The 18,508-nt window shown below is 37.0% G+C and overlaps 1 protein-coding gene across 1 annotated transcript in view; it reads right to left on the reverse strand.

The window, feature by feature from the left end:
- LOC120081319 (conserved oligomeric Golgi complex subunit 3) overlaps positions 1-17,560 on the reverse strand; it is a 63,429-nt gene extending 45,869 nt beyond the window's left edge. The window contains exons 1-6 of the mRNA XM_039036072.1: positions 17,308-17,560; positions 17,011-17,094; positions 16,723-16,830; positions 16,123-16,167; positions 15,963-16,037; positions 13,568-13,663 (exon numbers count right to left, since the gene is read on the reverse strand). Of these exons, the coding sequence (XP_038892000.1) occupies positions 13,568-13,663; positions 15,963-16,037; positions 16,123-16,167; positions 16,723-16,830; positions 17,011-17,094; positions 17,308-17,391 (492 nt within the window). The 5' untranslated portion in view covers positions 17,392-17,560. The remainder of the gene's footprint in view (positions 1-13,567; positions 13,664-15,962; positions 16,038-16,122; positions 16,168-16,722; positions 16,831-17,010; positions 17,095-17,307) is intronic.
- Between the last annotated feature and the right edge of the window lie 948 nt (positions 17,561-18,508).

Raw genomic sequence — 18,508 nt, forward strand, 5'->3', positions numbered from 1 at the left:
TGAAAAGATTCTAATGCTCAACTTAGAGTGAAACATAAAATCAAAACTTGAACTAGAAGAAAACAAGCAATGACAATCTTAATAGATAAAAAAATTGAACTATTCAAAGAACTGAAGAAGATAAAAGCACTCCAAATCAAACAAAAATCTTGCACCAAAAAACTAGAAAACAGCTTGGAACGAGAACACCAAGTGAATGCATTCATGGCGTAACAATAACATAATGCTCTCTCCTCTCTCTCTCCCCATCCCCTTCAAACCACGGCCTGCTCATCCTTCCGATCAGCCTCTGACCACTCCCCTTCTGTCTTCAAGCCTTCCTCCACACCCGATCCTCATGGCCAAATTCAACCCCCTCCCAACCTCCTTACCCAAGACCCTTAACTCCACTCCCATAGATTCTTTGGAAGTCCTTAGCTGCAAGATAAATGAAACCCACTTCTGTGCTTACTTACAAGAAGAAAAAGTTCATCATCGAAAATGTAGAAGCCAAGAAGTATTTATCTCTATCTACATCACAGCTCTTGTGGTTTGTGGATAACATATCTACCCTTGTGAAACTCCCAACTTCCAGCTTTTTTGTCATGCCAGCTTTTTTGTCAAGAACGGTCAAGACATTTATGGAGTAATGAAGCTCTTAAAAATTCGTATTTCTTCAAGGTGGTTGATAAGATGTGTGGTTTGGTCGGCGACTGGAGGACGGCTCTTTATTCATGTTCTATCAGGTAACTTTAATTCGGGGTGGCTTTCTTTTGTTAACATGTTGAGAGGATCCCTGATTTTAAAAAAAGAAAGTGATTCTTTGAAAGATCAACCAAAGCCTTCTATGAGTTTTGCGGATATAGTAAGAGGTTTAAAACCCAAGGCACATCCTTCATCATCACCAACCCTACCTCAACTTGCTAGCTTGATAAAAAAAAACTCAAAACAGAGCACTCTACAAGCTCTGGCTCCCAGAAAACAGAGCAAGACAAAGTATTGGACAAAGAAAAATCAAGAAGTACTTAAAGAAGAGTTCAGTAACCTATGGATAGTCTCAAGGCTGTTTGAATCCAATCAATGGCTGGAAGTTTCAAAGGTAATTAAAGTATGGTCCAATTCTAATGTTTTAATTAACCCCTTATCAACAGAGTATGCTCTACTAAAACTGGAAGAAGGAAAGCTGGAAGCCTTAGTAGAACAACCGGGAAGATGGCAAAAGATAGGGCATTTACACCTGAAATTTGAAAGATGGAACAATTCTCTACACAGCCGACCAAGATCAATAAAAGGATATGGAGGGTGGATATCCATTAAAAACCTGCCCTTGAACTACTGGTGCAAGAAAACATTTGAAGCAATAGGTGCTTACTTTGGAGGGCTAGAAGCCATTGCAATTGAAACAATAAATCTACTCAATGTGGCTGAAGCAAGGATTAAGGTAAAGAAGAACATCTGTGGTTTTTTGCCAGCAACCATAGAAATAACAGAAGAAAACAGAGGAAATTTATTTCTACACTTTTGGGGACATAGAGTTCTTGGATCCTCCAAGAAAAGATATGAGAAATTTGGAGGGAAATGAACTCCACAATCCAGTTGACATAGCTAGACTAAATCAGGTTAAGATTGATGAAGGATTAAGCCATCCAAATTCAATTGAAGAGTGGTCCTTTCTTGATACAGCAGTAAATCAAAATAATTTTGCAAGAAATCCTCTGTTTTCAAAAGAAGTCAATGTTAGCTCGCCGGAAAAATCAGAACAGGGGACATCTTTGCTGGAAAAAGAGGAAGGTAGCTTGCCGGAGCAAATGGTTGGCCAATCAGAAATCACTCTACCCGAAGTCCAGAACCGGTTAGGTGTGAACATGTGGAAAGAGAATGAAGAGATCTCATTAAGAAGAGAGAAGGAAGTCAAGAGAAGCCCAACAGCCACTCCTTCAAGAACTCCAACAGTCACCACTCTATTTAATACTAAAAACACCTCTTTTATAAGCCCTAATAAAATATCTCTTCCGGAAAAAAAACCAAAGAACTGACGTTTCTGATTCCTTGGAAGGTCAGCCAATTATTTTGAAAGAGATAAACCCTTCCTTCAGTTTTACATGGCCCCACAGTGAATAAACCATCAACATCTCGGGAGAAAGACCAATTACCCTGCTGCTCGGCAGTAGATGAACTCCCAAATGAAGAGACGAGGAAGTTGAAGCATCATATTCGATTAAAAAGCAGAGGCTGGCCCGAGGATACCGAGGAGACACATACATTAAATGCTGAAGAGGAAGAGTCCTCCCCTGTTCAATCCCCTGTCTACCCCTCCGGCATTTGATAATTCATTGAAATCTCTAGAAGAAAATTCAGTGTCCCTCTTTAGCCGAAGCTCTCATCTTCTCAAGCCATTCCCTAAATACTTTGAAAGAAGGAAAAGTTCCACTGTTAAAACGTGGTCCTTACTTGTAAACTCAGACTTGTTGGAAGATTGTTGCGCTCGGGTACAAATACCTATTGATAAGGCAGAAAGGTCAGTAATTCCTCCCCCTTTTCCTTCTTCAACCACTCCTCAGTCGGGTAAAAACTTAGATCCATCTTTCCTTTATGTGCAAGGGGCTTCCATTTCTGTCTCCGACTCTAAAAAGCTACCACAAGAGTATGATGAAGCCTCAATAGCTAGTGTCAGCAGTGAAGACTTAGACTTTGAGGATCATAACTTGAAATTCAAAGGCCTAGAAGATCAAGAAGATGCCATACTAAACTTGAATTTGCTTTTCCATGATGAGGAGGTACAAGATTCAAAAGCCTTAATCCCTCCAACCCACATCGAATTACCTCAAGAGCTCAATTCTTTCTTAAATATTTGTGACATTGTCCTGGCACAATCAGCAAATGAAGATTATCTCATGGAATATTAAGGGCCTTGGAGATAAAACTAAAAGACTAGTTATAAAAAAGCTCCTGAGGAAAATAAATCCAGATGTTGTTCTACTTCAAAAATCAAAAAAGGACAGCTTTGATCTCCCTTTCATAAAAATCATTTGGAGTTCTAAAGAGTTGGGCTGGGCATTTGTAGAAACATAAGGCAGATCAGGGGGTATTCTTTCTCTTTGGGATGAAAGCAAAATTGTAGTTTTGGAGGTCTTCAAGGCAGAATTCTCATTAACATTAAAGTGCAGTACCATTTGTAAGAAATTATGCTGGATTTCCAATGTATACGGACCAAACAACCCTAGTGAAAGAAGAAATTTGTAGGTTGAATTAACATCATTCGCAGAAAGATGTGATAGTGCTTGGTGTATCGGTGGGGATTTTAACTGTATTCGAAGAAGACAAGAAAGATTTCCAGTAGGAAGAGCAACTAGAGAAATCAGACAATTTAATAATTTCATTAGAAATACAAACCTACTTGAAATCCCCATGTCAAGTGGAAGATTCTCTTGGTCACAAGAAGGAGAAACAGTATCAAGATCACTCATTGACAAATTCTTCATCACAAGTAGTTGGGATGATTTGTTCGAAAACTCGAGAGTCTCAAGACAAACTAGACCAATTTTTGATCACTTTCCTCTCTTGTTTGAAGCTAGAGCTATTGAATGGGGCCCCTCCCCATTTAGATTTTGTAATAGTTGGCTACTTGATAAGGAGTGTTGCAGAATTATTGAACGATCTCTAAGTCTAGAAATTCAGCAAGGGTGGACTGGTTTTAATTTCTCAATCAGATTAAGAAAGTTGAAACAAGCCCTCAAAAGATGGTATGCTGAAAAAACCAAGCAGCTGAAAGCTAATGAAGAGACACTACTAGAAGAATTCGAAGAAGAGATTTAATTATGGAGACTCAAGAGGAACCCTCTCTTGAGGAAGATTTAAGAATCTCCTTAAAAGCAGATTTAGTTTCCATCTACCAAACAGAGGAAAGAAACCTTATTCAAAAAAGCAAACTGAATTGGTTACAATTGGGTGATGAAAATACAGCCTTCTTCCACCGTTTTCTTGCTGCCAAGAAAAGGAAAAACCTAATAACGGAGTTAATCAATGACCAAGGGGAAGCTACAAAGAATTTCAGAGAAGTGGAATCCCTAATTATTGATTTTTACAGCAATCTATACTCAAAAAGTCAAGGATTGAGATATATACCTCAGAATCTAAGCTGGCCAAGAGTCTGTTCATATCAGAATTTGGAGCTGATTTCCATATTTAATTTGACAAAAATTAAAGAAGCAGTAAAGATGTTGGGAAGAAACAAAGTTCCCGGACCGGATGGCTTCACCATTAAATTTATACTAAAATTTTGGGAGCTACTAAAGGACAATATAAAGAGTATCTTTGATGATTTCTACCGAAATGGGAAGCTCAATTCTTGCATCAAAGAAAATTTTATTTGCTTAATTCAGAAGAAATCAGAGGTAGTGTTAGTGAAAGATTTCAGACCCATTAGCCTATCTACTATAATCTATAAGATTATAGCTAAAGTACTTGCAGAAAGGCTCAAGAAAGTAATGCCTAGCCTTGTAAGTCCAACTCAAAGTGCTTTCATTGAAGGGAGACAAATCCTTGATCCGGTCTTAATAGCTAATGAGGTCGTAGAACACTACAAAATTAAGAAGAAAAAGGGTTGGATTTTAAAGCTTGATCTTGAAAAGGCTTTTGATAGAGTGGATTGGGATTTTCTTGAAAAAACCCTTAAGGAAAGGAACTTCCACCCCAAGTGGATAACTTGGATTTTGGGCTGCATCACTAATCCAATGTTCTCCATCTTCATTAATGGAAGGCCAATAAGAAGGATTAAGGCTACAAGGGGAATTAGGCGGGACCCCCTATCCCCTTTCCTCTTCCTCTTGGTAAGTGACTTGCTTAGTGTTTTAGTTGACAGAATTCAAGAAAAAGGGTTGTTTGAAGGCTTTGTGGTTGGAAAAAACAAGGTTCATCTCTCTATTCTCCAGTTTGCTGATGACACTTTACTCTTTTGCAAGTATGATGATGACATGCTAGACAATCTCAAAAAAGCTATTACTTTGTTTGAGTGGTGCTCGGGGCAGAAAGTTAATTGGGAAAAATCTACCATTTGTGGGATAAATATTGAAGATTCTAAGTTAAGGGCAGTAGCTTCAAGAATGTGTTGCCAATTAACACACCTACCTTTCATATATTTGGGCCTTCCTCTTGGGGGGCACCCAAAGAAATTATTGTTTTGGCAACCAGTCATTGATAAAGTTCACAAAAAACATGACAGATACAACTTATCAAGAGGGGGAAGAGCTACCTTATGCAACTCAGTCCTTGCCAACCTCCCAACTTACTATATGTCCTCCTTCTTGATGCCTAAAAAAGTGATTTCAGCCATTGAAAAAATCATCAGAAACTTCTTTTGGGAAGGTTTTAAAGGGGGAAAGATAAATCATCTAGCAAAATGGGAGCTAGTTTCTAAGAATCAAGCTGATGGGGGACTCGGAATTGGAGGTTTAAAAGCTAAAAACGTGGCCTTATTAGCCAAATGGGGTTGGAGATTCCTAAAAGAGCAACCTTCCCTTTGGAGTCGAGGTATTTTGAGTATACATGGTAGCAGTCTTTTTGGTTGGCACACTTCCGGCAAGGTTCATTGTAGTCTTCGAAGCCCTTGGATAAATATTTCAAGATCTTGGTTGAATATTGAGAAGTTGGCAGTCTTTAAAGTAGGGAATGGAACCAGAATTGCATTTTGGCATGACCCTTGGCTGGACTCTTTTCAGATTAACATCGCTTCCAAATGGTTCATTATCACAGTTTTGGGACTATCACACCTCTTCTTGGACTCTAAACTTCAGAAGAGACCTAAAAGATGATGAGATTTTAGAGTTCCAAGCCCTATTAGCAATATTGGCTGAGCAAAAATTATCCAATAAGGAAGACATTCGCATTTGGTCCCTTGAAAAACATGGCTCTTTCTCAGTAAAATCACTGTATAATCGCCTTGCTGAGACCACCTCATTATCAACCAGCCTTCACAAGAGTCTATGGAAGTCTAACAGCCCTCGAAGAGTTAATATAACAGTTTGGATAATGCTGTTTGGAACCCTAAATCGTTCCTCGGTGCTGCAAAAAAAAGCTGCCTTGCTTTTCTATTTCCCCCAATTGGTGTGTCCTTTGTAAATCAGCCAAAGAAGACCTCCAACATTTATTTTTTGACTGCTGTTTTGCCTTCAACTGCTGGAAGAAATTCCTTAAGTGCTTCAACACTACTTGGGTCTTTGATATTTCCTTTAGATGCAATGTTCAACAGCTACTTTCAGGTCCTATTCTGAAAAAATACTCCAATTTACTATGGATTAATGGGGTAAAAGCAGTGCTGGTTGAAATCTGGTTTGAAAGAAATCAAAGAGTGTTCAATGGGAATGAAACTCCTTGGTTTAATCGCTTTGAGGCAGCAAAGCTCAATGCCTCACTTTGGTGCTCCATTTCTAATTGCTTTGAAGCCTACTCCTTGCAAGACATAAGTTTAAATTGGCAGTCTTTTTGTCAATTGGAAGATTAATCGAAGCAACAGAAATAGGGACAGCAGCTTTGCTTTCTTTAGTACTCTTATTTGTTTTAGCTTCTTGATGTAATTTAGATTTCTATAGCCTAGTTCTATATTTTGTTTGGTTGCAACATTCAGCTTGTATTGCTTCATTAGACTACTTTTATATTAGATATTGTTGGCATTCTCTATTTGTTGGATATGATGAGGGTGCTATGGGGTGTCAACCTAGTTGAGATGTCCAGGTGCACCTGCTGATCCTTTGGTTTCTTGATTGATTTCCTTGTATTTTCCTTTATTATCAAAGTACTCATCTCTTGTACTAATTTTATTGATTAATAAAGGTTGTTTCCTTTTCAAAAAAAAAAAAAAAAAATGCATTCATGGGGTACATCTAATTCCTCATCCTTTAATACTTGATTAATTCTGTTTAAGTCAACAGAAATTGAAAAGTCTTTTTGAACTGAGGCTTCATGTTTGAATTTTCAAATTTGTATCATCCATGAATGCAAAATCACCATAACAAAAAAAAAAAATCCCCAAGATTTGAATCCATAATAGGTATTTCTGCCGGTAAAAATCCACACAAATTGCTTTTCACTTGAATGACAGCACTAGAGCAATCCAAACAGTTCAAGGTTGATGATGAAATAGCAAGAAAACCTCCCAAATTCTGAATAATTGCTTCAAAAGCAAGTTTCCAGTAGTTTAAAGGAAGGTTTTAGTACAAATCCAGACTCGATAACTTTGAATAACATTTGGATGACTCCATAAAAGATCTGGAACTTGAAAAAACCTTCAACCACATTTATAAAGAAGAGCCAGATTCCAATACTTTAAGCCACCCAGATCTAGACCACCTTCTTTTGTGATTTATCTGCAAGGCCTCTAATGGTCCATGAGATAATTTCATAATTTCCTATCCTCCAACAAAATTAAATTGATTGGTGATGAATGGCCCTTCAAGTTTCAATCCACAGGCTTCATTTAGGGAGGAGAACTTAGAAGGAATTTGATGAGACTTCATTAAGGAAAACTTACCCCTTGGGGGCTACCCAAAAAGGTCTCCTTTTGGCAGCCAGTCATTGATAAAGTTCAGAATAAGCTTGATAAATGGAGGAGGTATAACTTATCTCATGGTGGAAGAGTCACTTTCTGTAAATCCGTTTTTTCTAATCTCCCCACCTACTATATGTGCACATACTTAATGCCAGAAAAAGTTATGAGAAGTTATTTTTGGGAGGGGCACAATAAAGATGAATCACTTGGTCAAATGGGATTTGGTCATAAGGGCACAAGAGGATTGGAGGTATTGGCATTGGAGGCCTTACAACTAGAAACTTAGCCTTGTTAACTAAAAAGGGATGGTGTTTTATACAAGAAGGTAACTCCCTTTGGCATCAAGTAATAAGAAGTGTGCATGGAATACAGCAAGCAAGTTTGGCCTAAGTCTAAGGAGTCCTTGGATTAGCATATCTAGATCTTGGCTGAAAATTGAAGCCTTGGCGGCTTCTAAACTTGGTAACAGATGCCGAATTGGCTTTCGGTTGGATTCTTGGATTGAAAAGATACTGCTGAATGTTCATTTTCCTAACTTATATAAGATTGCTATCAACGCAAAAGGTTCAATAGCAGAATTTTGGGATCATTCCTCCTCATCATGGTCCATCTTCTTCCATAGAAATTTGAAGGTTGATGAGATTTTGATTTTCAAAATCTCCTCGAACTCATTACCAAAAAGAGATTAACAAATAATCAGGGCAAGAGAATCTGGTCCATTGAAAACAGTGGAGTCTTCACTGTTAAATCCCTTGTGAAGCACCTATCTCTAGCCTCCCCTTTAGACAAACAGCTGGAGAAAGCACTGTGGAAAACTAAAAGCCCTCAGCGAGTTAACATCTTCGTGTGGATAATGATTTTTGGAGAGTTGAACTGCTCCTCTGATGTAAAAGAAGTTGCCTAATCACTGTCTTTCTCCACAAATTTGCCCTCTTTGTATGGCAGACACAGAGGACCTGCTACATCATTTTTTTGGTTGTTGCTATGCGGAACAATGTTGGCTGAAATTGTCCTGGATTTTTAATTTGACATGAGTCTTTGGAAACGATTTTCACTCTAACATTTTGCAAATCTTGATGCGCCCTCCTTTGAAGAAGAAGGCTAAATTGTTATGGTTCAACGCAGTGAAATCTTTGCTGGTTGATCTTTGATTTGAAAGGAATCAACAGGTCTTCCATGACAAGTGGTTGACTTGGTTTGAGCGCTTTGAGATAGCCCAACTTAACGCCTCGTCCTAGTGTACACTATCCAAACATTTTGCAGACTTCTCAATTCAAGAACTGAGCTTAAATTGGCGGGCTTTCATTTCTACAGCTTCATAGGAGTACACTGTATCACGATTTTTAGAAGTATTTTTGGTTGTTTTGTGTACTGCTGGCAGATTAAGTATTGTGGCCTTGTTTTGTTTGTCATTAGTTATTATTTTGGCTGAGTTGTAATTGGTTTTGTCGGACTTTTGGTCGTATGTATTTGTTTGATATTTAGGATGATTTGGAGATGATGAAGATGCTAAGGGGGTGCCAACCTAGTTGAGATGCCCGGGTGCACCACCTAATCCCTAGTTTTTGTTGCTCATCATTTCCTTTTATATATTGAGCTTGTCTCATTTCATTATCTTAATGAAGAGATTGTACCATTTTTCAAAAAAAAAAATTAAGGAAAACTTACATGAAGGCAGTTGGGTTGACTTTTTAACTAATGGAGTTTGAAAGAGATTTGCAACCTCTTCCCCAAACAATCGCCTTCCTGTTCTAAGGCCGAATTTGGAGCCAAGATGTCCGATTCTTCACTACTAACAAGATGTCCGATTCTTCACTACTAACACTTACCGAAGATTCATCATCAGACTCTTCCTCAACCGATTGGCTTTCTAAACGCGGAATTAATAGAACTTCTTTGATTAGTTAGAATTTTGAATTTGGAAGTGAAATAATCGTTCTTTTGACAATATAGTCTGAGCAAGATTTCATGCCTCTTTTATCAGGGTGTTTTGAAATTAATATTGGTACTTGCGCAAGAACGCAACATTCTTCAATCACATCTGGAATAAAATTAGCAACCTTTGATATTAAAGAGGCCTCACTTTTACGAGAATAAAATCTTGGAAAAGAGGGTAAGTACACAGGCCTTTCAATTTTATGTTGAGTTATTAAAACAAGGGAATCTAACCTTTCCACTTCCTCCAACGAATTTTTAATGTTATTGCCACTGAATTAAATTCTGATAACAAATCTACTCCTTTAATACCACAGGACATAGATGGCTACAACATTTGTTAACATCACGAGAGAGAAATTCATTATCTAATAAAACCCTTGGGGCGCTTTCATCTCAGGAACTTGCACGACTTTTGGAGAGAGGTCTTGGGGCTGAAGCTGCTTACTTGGAGAAGTTAATGAGAGTGGCGCCAACTCACTAGAAATTAAAGAAGTCTCTTTATCTTCTTATGCTTTTCAAATTCTGACTTGATCTAAGGAATTTGGAAAGTCAACAATTATCTTCTTCTTTTAAGAAGCTAAGATTTCATTGAGAAAAATGAAAGAATAACAAAGGCAAGCCGAACATAACATGGGAGCCCAAGAACTAACTACAGTAAGAGACTCCAAATCCAAAAAAAATCAAATCAATATCATAATTATAAAAAGGCCTAGAGACAGAAGCCCACAAAGAGGTATTAAACCTTGCTGCATCTCGAGAGGGGAGGGAGGGTGGCTGATGTGGTGTATGTGGCTTAAGGACTAAGGCAAAGAGTACCACACACCTGAACTCCTTTGCCTAATTAAAAATAAATAAATAAAGCCAAAGCGGTTTATAAGGAACATAAGAAAATATTGGAGATATAGTTAGGAATAAGGAGACATATTTGTCATTATCAAGGAGTTGATAATGAAAGATGACATATATAAACTTGGGCGCAAAGGACCTTCCTTTAGAGAATCAACTGAATAACTTCGAAGGAGATCATGGTTCATTTAAGGCTATAATATGGTTCGTATTAGGTCAAAAAATCAGACAAGGTGGAATTAACTGAGAAGGAAAAGGTAACTATCTCTCTCTCCTCATTGGTCTTTGCTCCAATGGTCCAGCCACCTTCTATGATCAGTTTCAACTTTGTCTGCCTCCTCCGATTAGCTTCCTTCATCTTCTTCTTCTTCATTTTATTTCCTTGGATCTTCTTGGTAGAATGGAAATCAAAAGCTGCTGCATCCAAAAATCTTATTATTGTATTTGGAATGATGCGAATGGTTTCTTCTTGGAAATCTCATCTCAAAAGCGAAAGCTATTTCTATCATTGTCTTCTCTTTGTTGGCTTGAGGAAAATCTGGTAGAGTCGATGCATCCCCCTATCATTGCATTTTTTCAGCAAAAGATGAGAAATGAATTTGGAATTGTTCATCTTTCAACATTTCGATCTGCTATGGGATGGTCAATTGAGTGCGTGGTATGGCCTGTGATTGGTGGAAGAAAGAATCTATGTATTCCTACCAACTTCAATAAGAAAGGTCGTCTAGTGCTCTAGGAAATGATCAAAGACTTTCTTGTGAATTTTGATAAGGAAACCTGTGCAAGTTCTTTGAGTTTGTCCATGAAACCAAAAGTTCAAAGGTCTCTACCAAAGTCGAAGAATATTGGGACTCAAATGAGAAGCTATGCAAAGGTGGTTAGTCAAAAAGCCTTTATTCCACCAAAAAGGATTCCCAAGAGGACACAGAATCTAGTTAATTCAGAAAACAGAGGAGCTCGTCTTTTTGGATTTGCAAAGAGAGGAGGTAGTTGATATGAAGTTTGATTCAATCCTTGTGATTACTAGATTAATGGCCGATTATACTTGAAAGGACATAAGGAAGTTTTAAAAGGTTGTCTCCCGTCACAAGTTTTAATTAATCCATTTATGGATGATAAAGCTATTATTCATTCAAATGAGGATTCTTCTACTTTGCAACAACATTTCCTAACATCTACTCCATTTCTTCTAAAAAGGAGGCCAGGGTGGCTGATTGCTGGTGTATCTCTAGTCAATCGTCGGATCTCGGCTTTAGAAGGAATTTTTTTGATAGAGTTGGGTCAAATGGCGGAGCTTTTGCTAGTCCTTCACTCTTGGATGTCACAGGGGAGCAGTGACAGCCTCAAATGGAAGATTGATTGATGCCTCAGGGAAGTTTACTACAAAAGCAACTTTCTTACATATGGCTAAGCAGTCCTCTTCATTTCAGCTCCTTAGGTGATCCTTGTTTCGAGCTGAAAATTCCCAAAAATGTCAAATTTTTCATCTGGTCCTTGGCTTAGAGGAGCTTAAACACTCGAAACAAGTTGCAGGGGAAGCTTAGAAGCAATTCTCTGTCTCCTTCGATTTGTTGCCTTTGCTTGAAAGATGAGGAGACGCTGGATCACTTATTCTTGCATGCCTATAAGGGATGGTATCTTTTGTTTAGTATTTTTGCGATGGAGAGCTATCTCCCTTACAAAGTTGACGACTGGCTTCTTGAAGGGCTTGATAGCCTTGCCGAAAAGGGAAAGTGCTTTGGAGATGTGCCACACGGTCTCTCTTGTGGTGCATTTGGAAAGAAATAAATAGTACAATTTTTTAAGATAAGTCCGTTTCTTTTTATTCTTTTTGGGCTTTTGCTCAACATACAGTCTCTTGGTGGTACACAAATTACACCAAATTCTTTTGTAATTACAGTCTTTTTATGATTTTTAACAATTGGAAGGCTCTCCTTCGTTAGTTCCTTGGGGAGGGGGCCATCTCAACCCCTTGCCCTTAAGTTGTCTTCTTTTTTTGCCTTGTTTGAATTTATTATATCATTTCCCATAAAAAAAAATGCAAACTGATGGTAAATGGAGGAAATTTTGAGAGTTACATCTCAAAAGTAAACATTGATCTAGAAATCTACGTTCACATCAAGAAGTTTTGAAGAACTACCGAGGATGGATTCAGGTCAAGATGTCTCTTTTTGATGTGCATTATCGTCTCGGTCATCCATCCCTCTCACGGTTAAGAAAGCTCTATCCCTAGTTTCATGATGTGTCCCCATTGAATTGCCTCATGTCAGTTTGCCAAATTCCATCGTCTTAGCTCCATTCCTAGAGTTGATAAATAGGCAAATTCTCCTTTCCAGTTAGTTCATTATGATATTACCTTTCCAGTTAGTTCATTATGATATTTAGGGTCCTTGTCCAGTTGTGGAAAAACTTGATTTCGATATTTTGTTACCTTTGTTGACGATCACTCTCATATGACTTGGTTATATTTTATGAAAAATCATTCTGAGTTGCTTTCTCATCTCAATTTTCATGTTGAAATTCGAACAATTTGGTGTTTACCTGAAGACTTAATAACGCTGGTGAGTACTTTCCAAAAGCACTTAGGCGTACCTCTGTAAACATGGAATTGTTCATCAAATATCTTGAGCAACTTCATCCCAAAATGGGGTTGCTAAACAAAAAAAAGAATAGGCATCTTCTTCAAACTGCAAGAGCTTTATCCTTTCAAATGCATGTTTCATGGCATTTGAGCAATTTCCACGACTTGTTTTCTTATTAATTGGATGCCTTCGTCTGTTCCTCAAGGTCACATTCCTTATCATGTTCTCTTTCCAACAAAGTCATTGTTTCCTACTAAGCCAAAAATATTTGGTTGTACTTATTTTGTTCAGAATGTTCATCCTAATTGGATGAACATTAGATCCCAAGTCTTTGAAGTGCATTTTATTAGGCTACTCTTGAGTTCAAAAAGGATACAGATGCTATTGTCCAAGTTTGAATAGGTAGCTTGTATCTCAAGGTGTTATCTTCCTTTGAGGACAAGCCTTTCATCTAAAATACTTGATAGGACAGAACAAAGGCATTCTTCCACCCCTGTTTAACTAATTAAAATATATATATATATATATATATATATATATAAATGAAATAAAAGCCAACTATTTCATCAACATTTTGGTCTAAACTCTAGAAACATGATGCTAAAATATAGTGGCAAATATGTTTAGGCAATTGAAAACTAGTACAGCATAAAACAATAGAGATCAATCAAATTCACACCAGTCTATCACATGCATCATGAAGCGTTCTAGTCTTTGTTGCCACAGCCTGATGTTGCAATTGAAGTTCGTTAAATAAGTCCAGCGTATCATCTACCTGAATGAGAAATAAAGCACAACAAGTTGGAACTACCATTATTTCATTGAACCTATTCGTTATCATGCCAAAAAAAAAAGGTTCTTCAAAATTCAAATAGAATACAAATAAATCAATACATTAGTTTTTTATTATTCTTCCACAAATTAAAAGATTTTAACAATTTAGCAGCTAATATCTAATTTGACTCATTTCATCCTTAGCTTTCAGCGTCCTCCTAGTAGGAAGTGAAGAAAAGGGGGATAATGATGCATTAGCCCAATCTGACCACACTAATCATCTGACTAAAATAACCTAACACTCAATATCATGTTTGCCCTCCCTTCAGTGATTCCCTATTTGCCTCCTCATGGAAGGTGGAAATTACCAAGAAGGTTAAGTTTTTTGTCGGGCAGATTATCCCACGAATTTCATTAATGTTTGAAATTTACAAAAGAAGGGTACAAGCTCAAGCCAAAGAAGTTTCAAGAGACTTCTCCAATTGGGCAAAAGAGATGTAAGGTTATAGGAACTATAGAAAGATGTACACTTGCACCAAAACATAGGAAGATAGACTGTATGTTCAAAAACATTGTCAAAGAGCTTCCTTTTTCTCTAAAGACTGTTGTTTCTCTCCTTCCATGAAATCTACAAGAAAGCTCAAATCATATGCATCCACAAAATCCTCTTTCTGTCATTGGAAGGGTGGCCCATGAGAGTGTAAGTGAGGAGGCTCATAAGCTCATTGGGGAGAGCAATGGACCATCCGAAGGAGAGGGATAGCTCCTTCCAGATAAGACAATTGATGAAAAGGTGACTTGGAGTCTGGTGTGTGGTATGGTAAATTAAACAGCAAAGCGGGTACAGAACCATGTGAGGGTTTTATGGTTGGGTCAGCAAAGGTACATGTTTATCTCAAAGGGCTTTTTGAGGGTTTTATGGTTGATTCAGCAAAGGTTCATGTTCCTTCCTATTCTTTAATTTGCTAATGACATTTTGTTGTTCTGTAAATATGATGATGCAATGTGGGATATTCTTATGAAATCAGCAAAGACTTTTGAAAGATTCTCGAGGCTCAAAGTTAAATGGCAGAAATCTTCTGTGGTATTAACATTCATGATTCCAAGCTCCCAAGCTACTGGCAGTCTCAACCAACTTTAGTTGTAAATTGGTTATTTATCTTGTGTTGCCTTTGGGTGGTCATCCAAGGTGTACTTCATTTTGGCAGCCAATCTTAGATAAAATCTCCAAGAAACTCGATTGTTGGAAGAGGTTTAATCTATCAAAGTCCCAACTCGATGGGGGTTTGGGCAATGGTGGCTTATCTAAGAAAAATTTGGCTTTGCTTGCAAAGTGGGGTAGCATATTTTTTAATGAACCAGACTCTCTTGAAAGAGGGTGGTTTCTCGCATTCGTAGTTCTGATGATTTTAATTGGCACACACTTGGGAAACAACTTTATTGTCTTTGCAGTCTATGGGTCAGTATTTCTAGGGCTTGGAAATCAATGGAATTGTATGCTTCTTTTTCTTTAGGTTGTGGATCCATAATCCTTGTTTTGGCACCATCATGGGATCGGTCCATCAACGTTAAAGGCTGGTTTTCCTCAATTTTTCGGCATTTCTTCAACACTAAATGGGGTGGGTTCTGATTTTTGGGATTCAAATTGCCCTACTTGGAATAATGTATTTTGAAGATTGCTTAAAGAAGTTGAAATTGCAGATTTTAAAGCTCTGCTTGAAGTTCTTCTAACAGCTAAACCCGGTTCAATTTTTTCTTTTTTTAAGGAAACAGAACTTTTCATAGTTTTGTCTCTCATTCCAAAAAAATTAACACCTTGGACAGGGTGTCAAGGAGGTAACTTGATGGTCTCGATCTGTTTCATCTAATGTAGAAGTGTGCCAGAGGATATCGGTGCCATCTTGGTAAGTCTTGATACGGTGGGAAACAGCCTCATAGAATGGTTGTTGCTGATTCAGAAACAAAGTTAGGATATTGTGCTCTATGTAGTGATAGCTTTCCTTTTGCCTCCTTTGAAAAGAAAGAAACTCCAAAATCTTCAATCTTTCATAAATTTTTGTGATGATAAAGAATGGATAAAACAAAAGGAATAATTCAAAATCTTGCCTATATGTAGAATGCTAGATGTCTAAACTTTTCCATGATCAATTGAGTTTTTCTTATTCTCAATGTTTAGAAAAATATGTTAGTTAATTAATTTTAGCGGAAGTCTCCGAAAGGACATATATTAGTTAATTAATTAAAAATACAAATCAAATAATTCTTTCACGTTGATTAAGGAAAAAGTAATAACACGTTACCTGACGAAGTATAACATCACATGTTCTTATGCGATCTGTTAAAGAATTCAAGTAGTGGTGGTATTTCTCCTCTGTCTACAATAAGGATAGAATGCTCAAAGAGAATATTTTCAGCTTGCAACGCAAGAAAAATTAGAGAAGCTACCAAATTTGTACTAACCTCAGATTTCATGGCTGATTCAAGATCAGAAAACCATTTGTAGAACTGCATGAAATTCATTAGGAAGAGCAGAAATTTTAGTGACATGACTTCAACAAAACCAGACGATCATAAATTGAAAATAGATCATGCCAAAGAAGATAACAAGGCAGGACATCAACAAATTAAGTCATAATCTATCAGTATATATCCCTTGAAAACTATTAAATATAAAGTCTGAGATCTCTATCCATTTTAAAAGATAAATAAATAAATAAGAAACAAGCATGGCGTTGATAACAGTGAAATGTGTGAACAAAACCACAGTATTTTAATTGGTTAAATCCTCATGGGAATGCATTTTCCTATTAGGTGTTTGTGGCAGGGGGGATTCTATACCCGGCCCCCTAGAGAGGTCTCCAACATTCATGAAAGAATTTTAGACATTCTGAAGGGGAAGGAGACAAGGCACTGCCCATGTACCAAAAGTTAGTTTGCCAGAGTTAGCATCTTGAAGATTATGATAGTTACCATCACAAATACTGTAATAAAAATAATTCAAAAGAGAAAAAAGAAGGAAAAAGGCTGAAGACATTGAATGCAGAGTACAGTGTAGGGTACCTGATTGGTGTTCACCAAAACGGCTTCAATAGCGTCAGAATCTTCGCTGGCGGTATCCTTAACCGAAATAGACAAGGCATTTTCTTTACCTGTTATCCTGTCTTGTGCCTAAAATAATATTCAACACGAAACTGTAGTTACTCAGGTGAGAACATATAAGCATTGCGTCTCTAAAACAAACGTACAAAGTGGCAGTCAGCACCAGTTGATTTCAAATGAAGAATTAAAGAACACGAAGAAGAAACAAGTTGAAAATGAATCAAGAACAGAACAGAACAGAAATCTCACCAAATCAACGGGAAAAGGTCGCTCAGCAATGGCATGACAGAGTGTGGCAACAGCCGCTTGCTGTTGCTCCGTTAAAGGAGCATTCTGAACATAAAATGGATTAGGAGATGAGGAAAAGAGAGAAAACGAAACAAAATGTAAGCATCGACAAAGGAAGAGAGAAGGAAGAAGTGGCGCAAACAGATCTCATCGCATTAAGTAACATCGAAAGCGAGATCGAACAAATAGAAGCAAATTTTAGGATTCAAAATGGAAAAAGAGAAGAATTGAGGAGTAAAGTGGAAAAGATGAACGTACCTGCTCCCAAGTAGAAGCAAAATTGTAGCCCTTGGAAATTGCACCGGACTTGGGTAAACCAAGAGGGGCGGTCTTGGCAGCCATGGAGGTCGACTTGTTCGCGATTTCCCCACTAGAGAACTCCACAGTCCTTATAAGCTCTCCTACGGCCAACACACTTCTCTCGTCTGTTCTCTTGCTAACCGAAGAAGACCGGTTTTTCAGACATGCTAATTCTCTCCAGCTTTTTTACTCTAATAAAATGCTCGTTCTCACTTTCAATCCTAACATCGTATTCACAAAACTCAACTTCAAAAGTTATTAATATATTATAAATATGTTAAATTAGGTCTAACGTACTCATTCTTAGTATTTGTTGTTTATTATCTATATTTCGTATATATGTCTCAAGATTACGTATTATCATTATCATGTAATATACCTCCTATCTGTCAAATTACATAGTGACATTATCATGTAATATAATATCTCATATTTGTCAAATTAGATAATGGCATTTTGTGGGTTTTGTAAGACAAATATTGGTGATCAATCCAAAAATATTGGAAAAAATGGAGAAATCCATTCTTTGTTATTTTATTATTTTTTTGTTATTTATTTATTTTATATATTTATATATTTATATTTATTTATTTTATTATATATTATTATTATATTATATTTTCTCCATATCCATGTTCTCGTTGTGCGTCGTTGTATTCTTCAAATTTACAATATAATATATATTATAATTTTAGTTGTAAAATAGAATTTAGATATACAAAATAAAGAAATGGGGGAAATTGAAGCTTCTCATAAATGTCATAAATTGGTTTGGTAGCTCAATTAGCATTTTTGTTTGATAGTTCAATTGGCATAAATTTGTACTATCAATTTTAGAGTTGGAAGCTTCATCCCACAGAAAATTGTCCAAAATAACTCTAAACCTCTTTTCGAAAAAAAAAAAAAAAAAAGTTTCTTTTTACCTATTTAAGATGTGAAATACCATTTTTTCCCTCAATTTAAATGCATGATTTTTCTCTATATTTCTTCTTCCTCTTTAACAACTGGTGATCCAACTTACTCCCTCGATTACTGAATGCAACTTCAATATATTCCAACTTATTCATAGATCAACATGTATTCTCCATCAATCCTATACTTTCAACTGTTATTGTTATGATAACAAACATGGAACAAGTCAAGTCGTTACACAAATTAA

The sequence above is a fragment of the Benincasa hispida genome, chromosome 7 (genome assembly GCF_009727055.1).
Source record: "Benincasa hispida cultivar B227 chromosome 7, ASM972705v1, whole genome shotgun sequence".
NCBI classification, from domain to species: domain Eukaryota; kingdom Viridiplantae; phylum Streptophyta; class Magnoliopsida; order Cucurbitales; family Cucurbitaceae; genus Benincasa; species Benincasa hispida.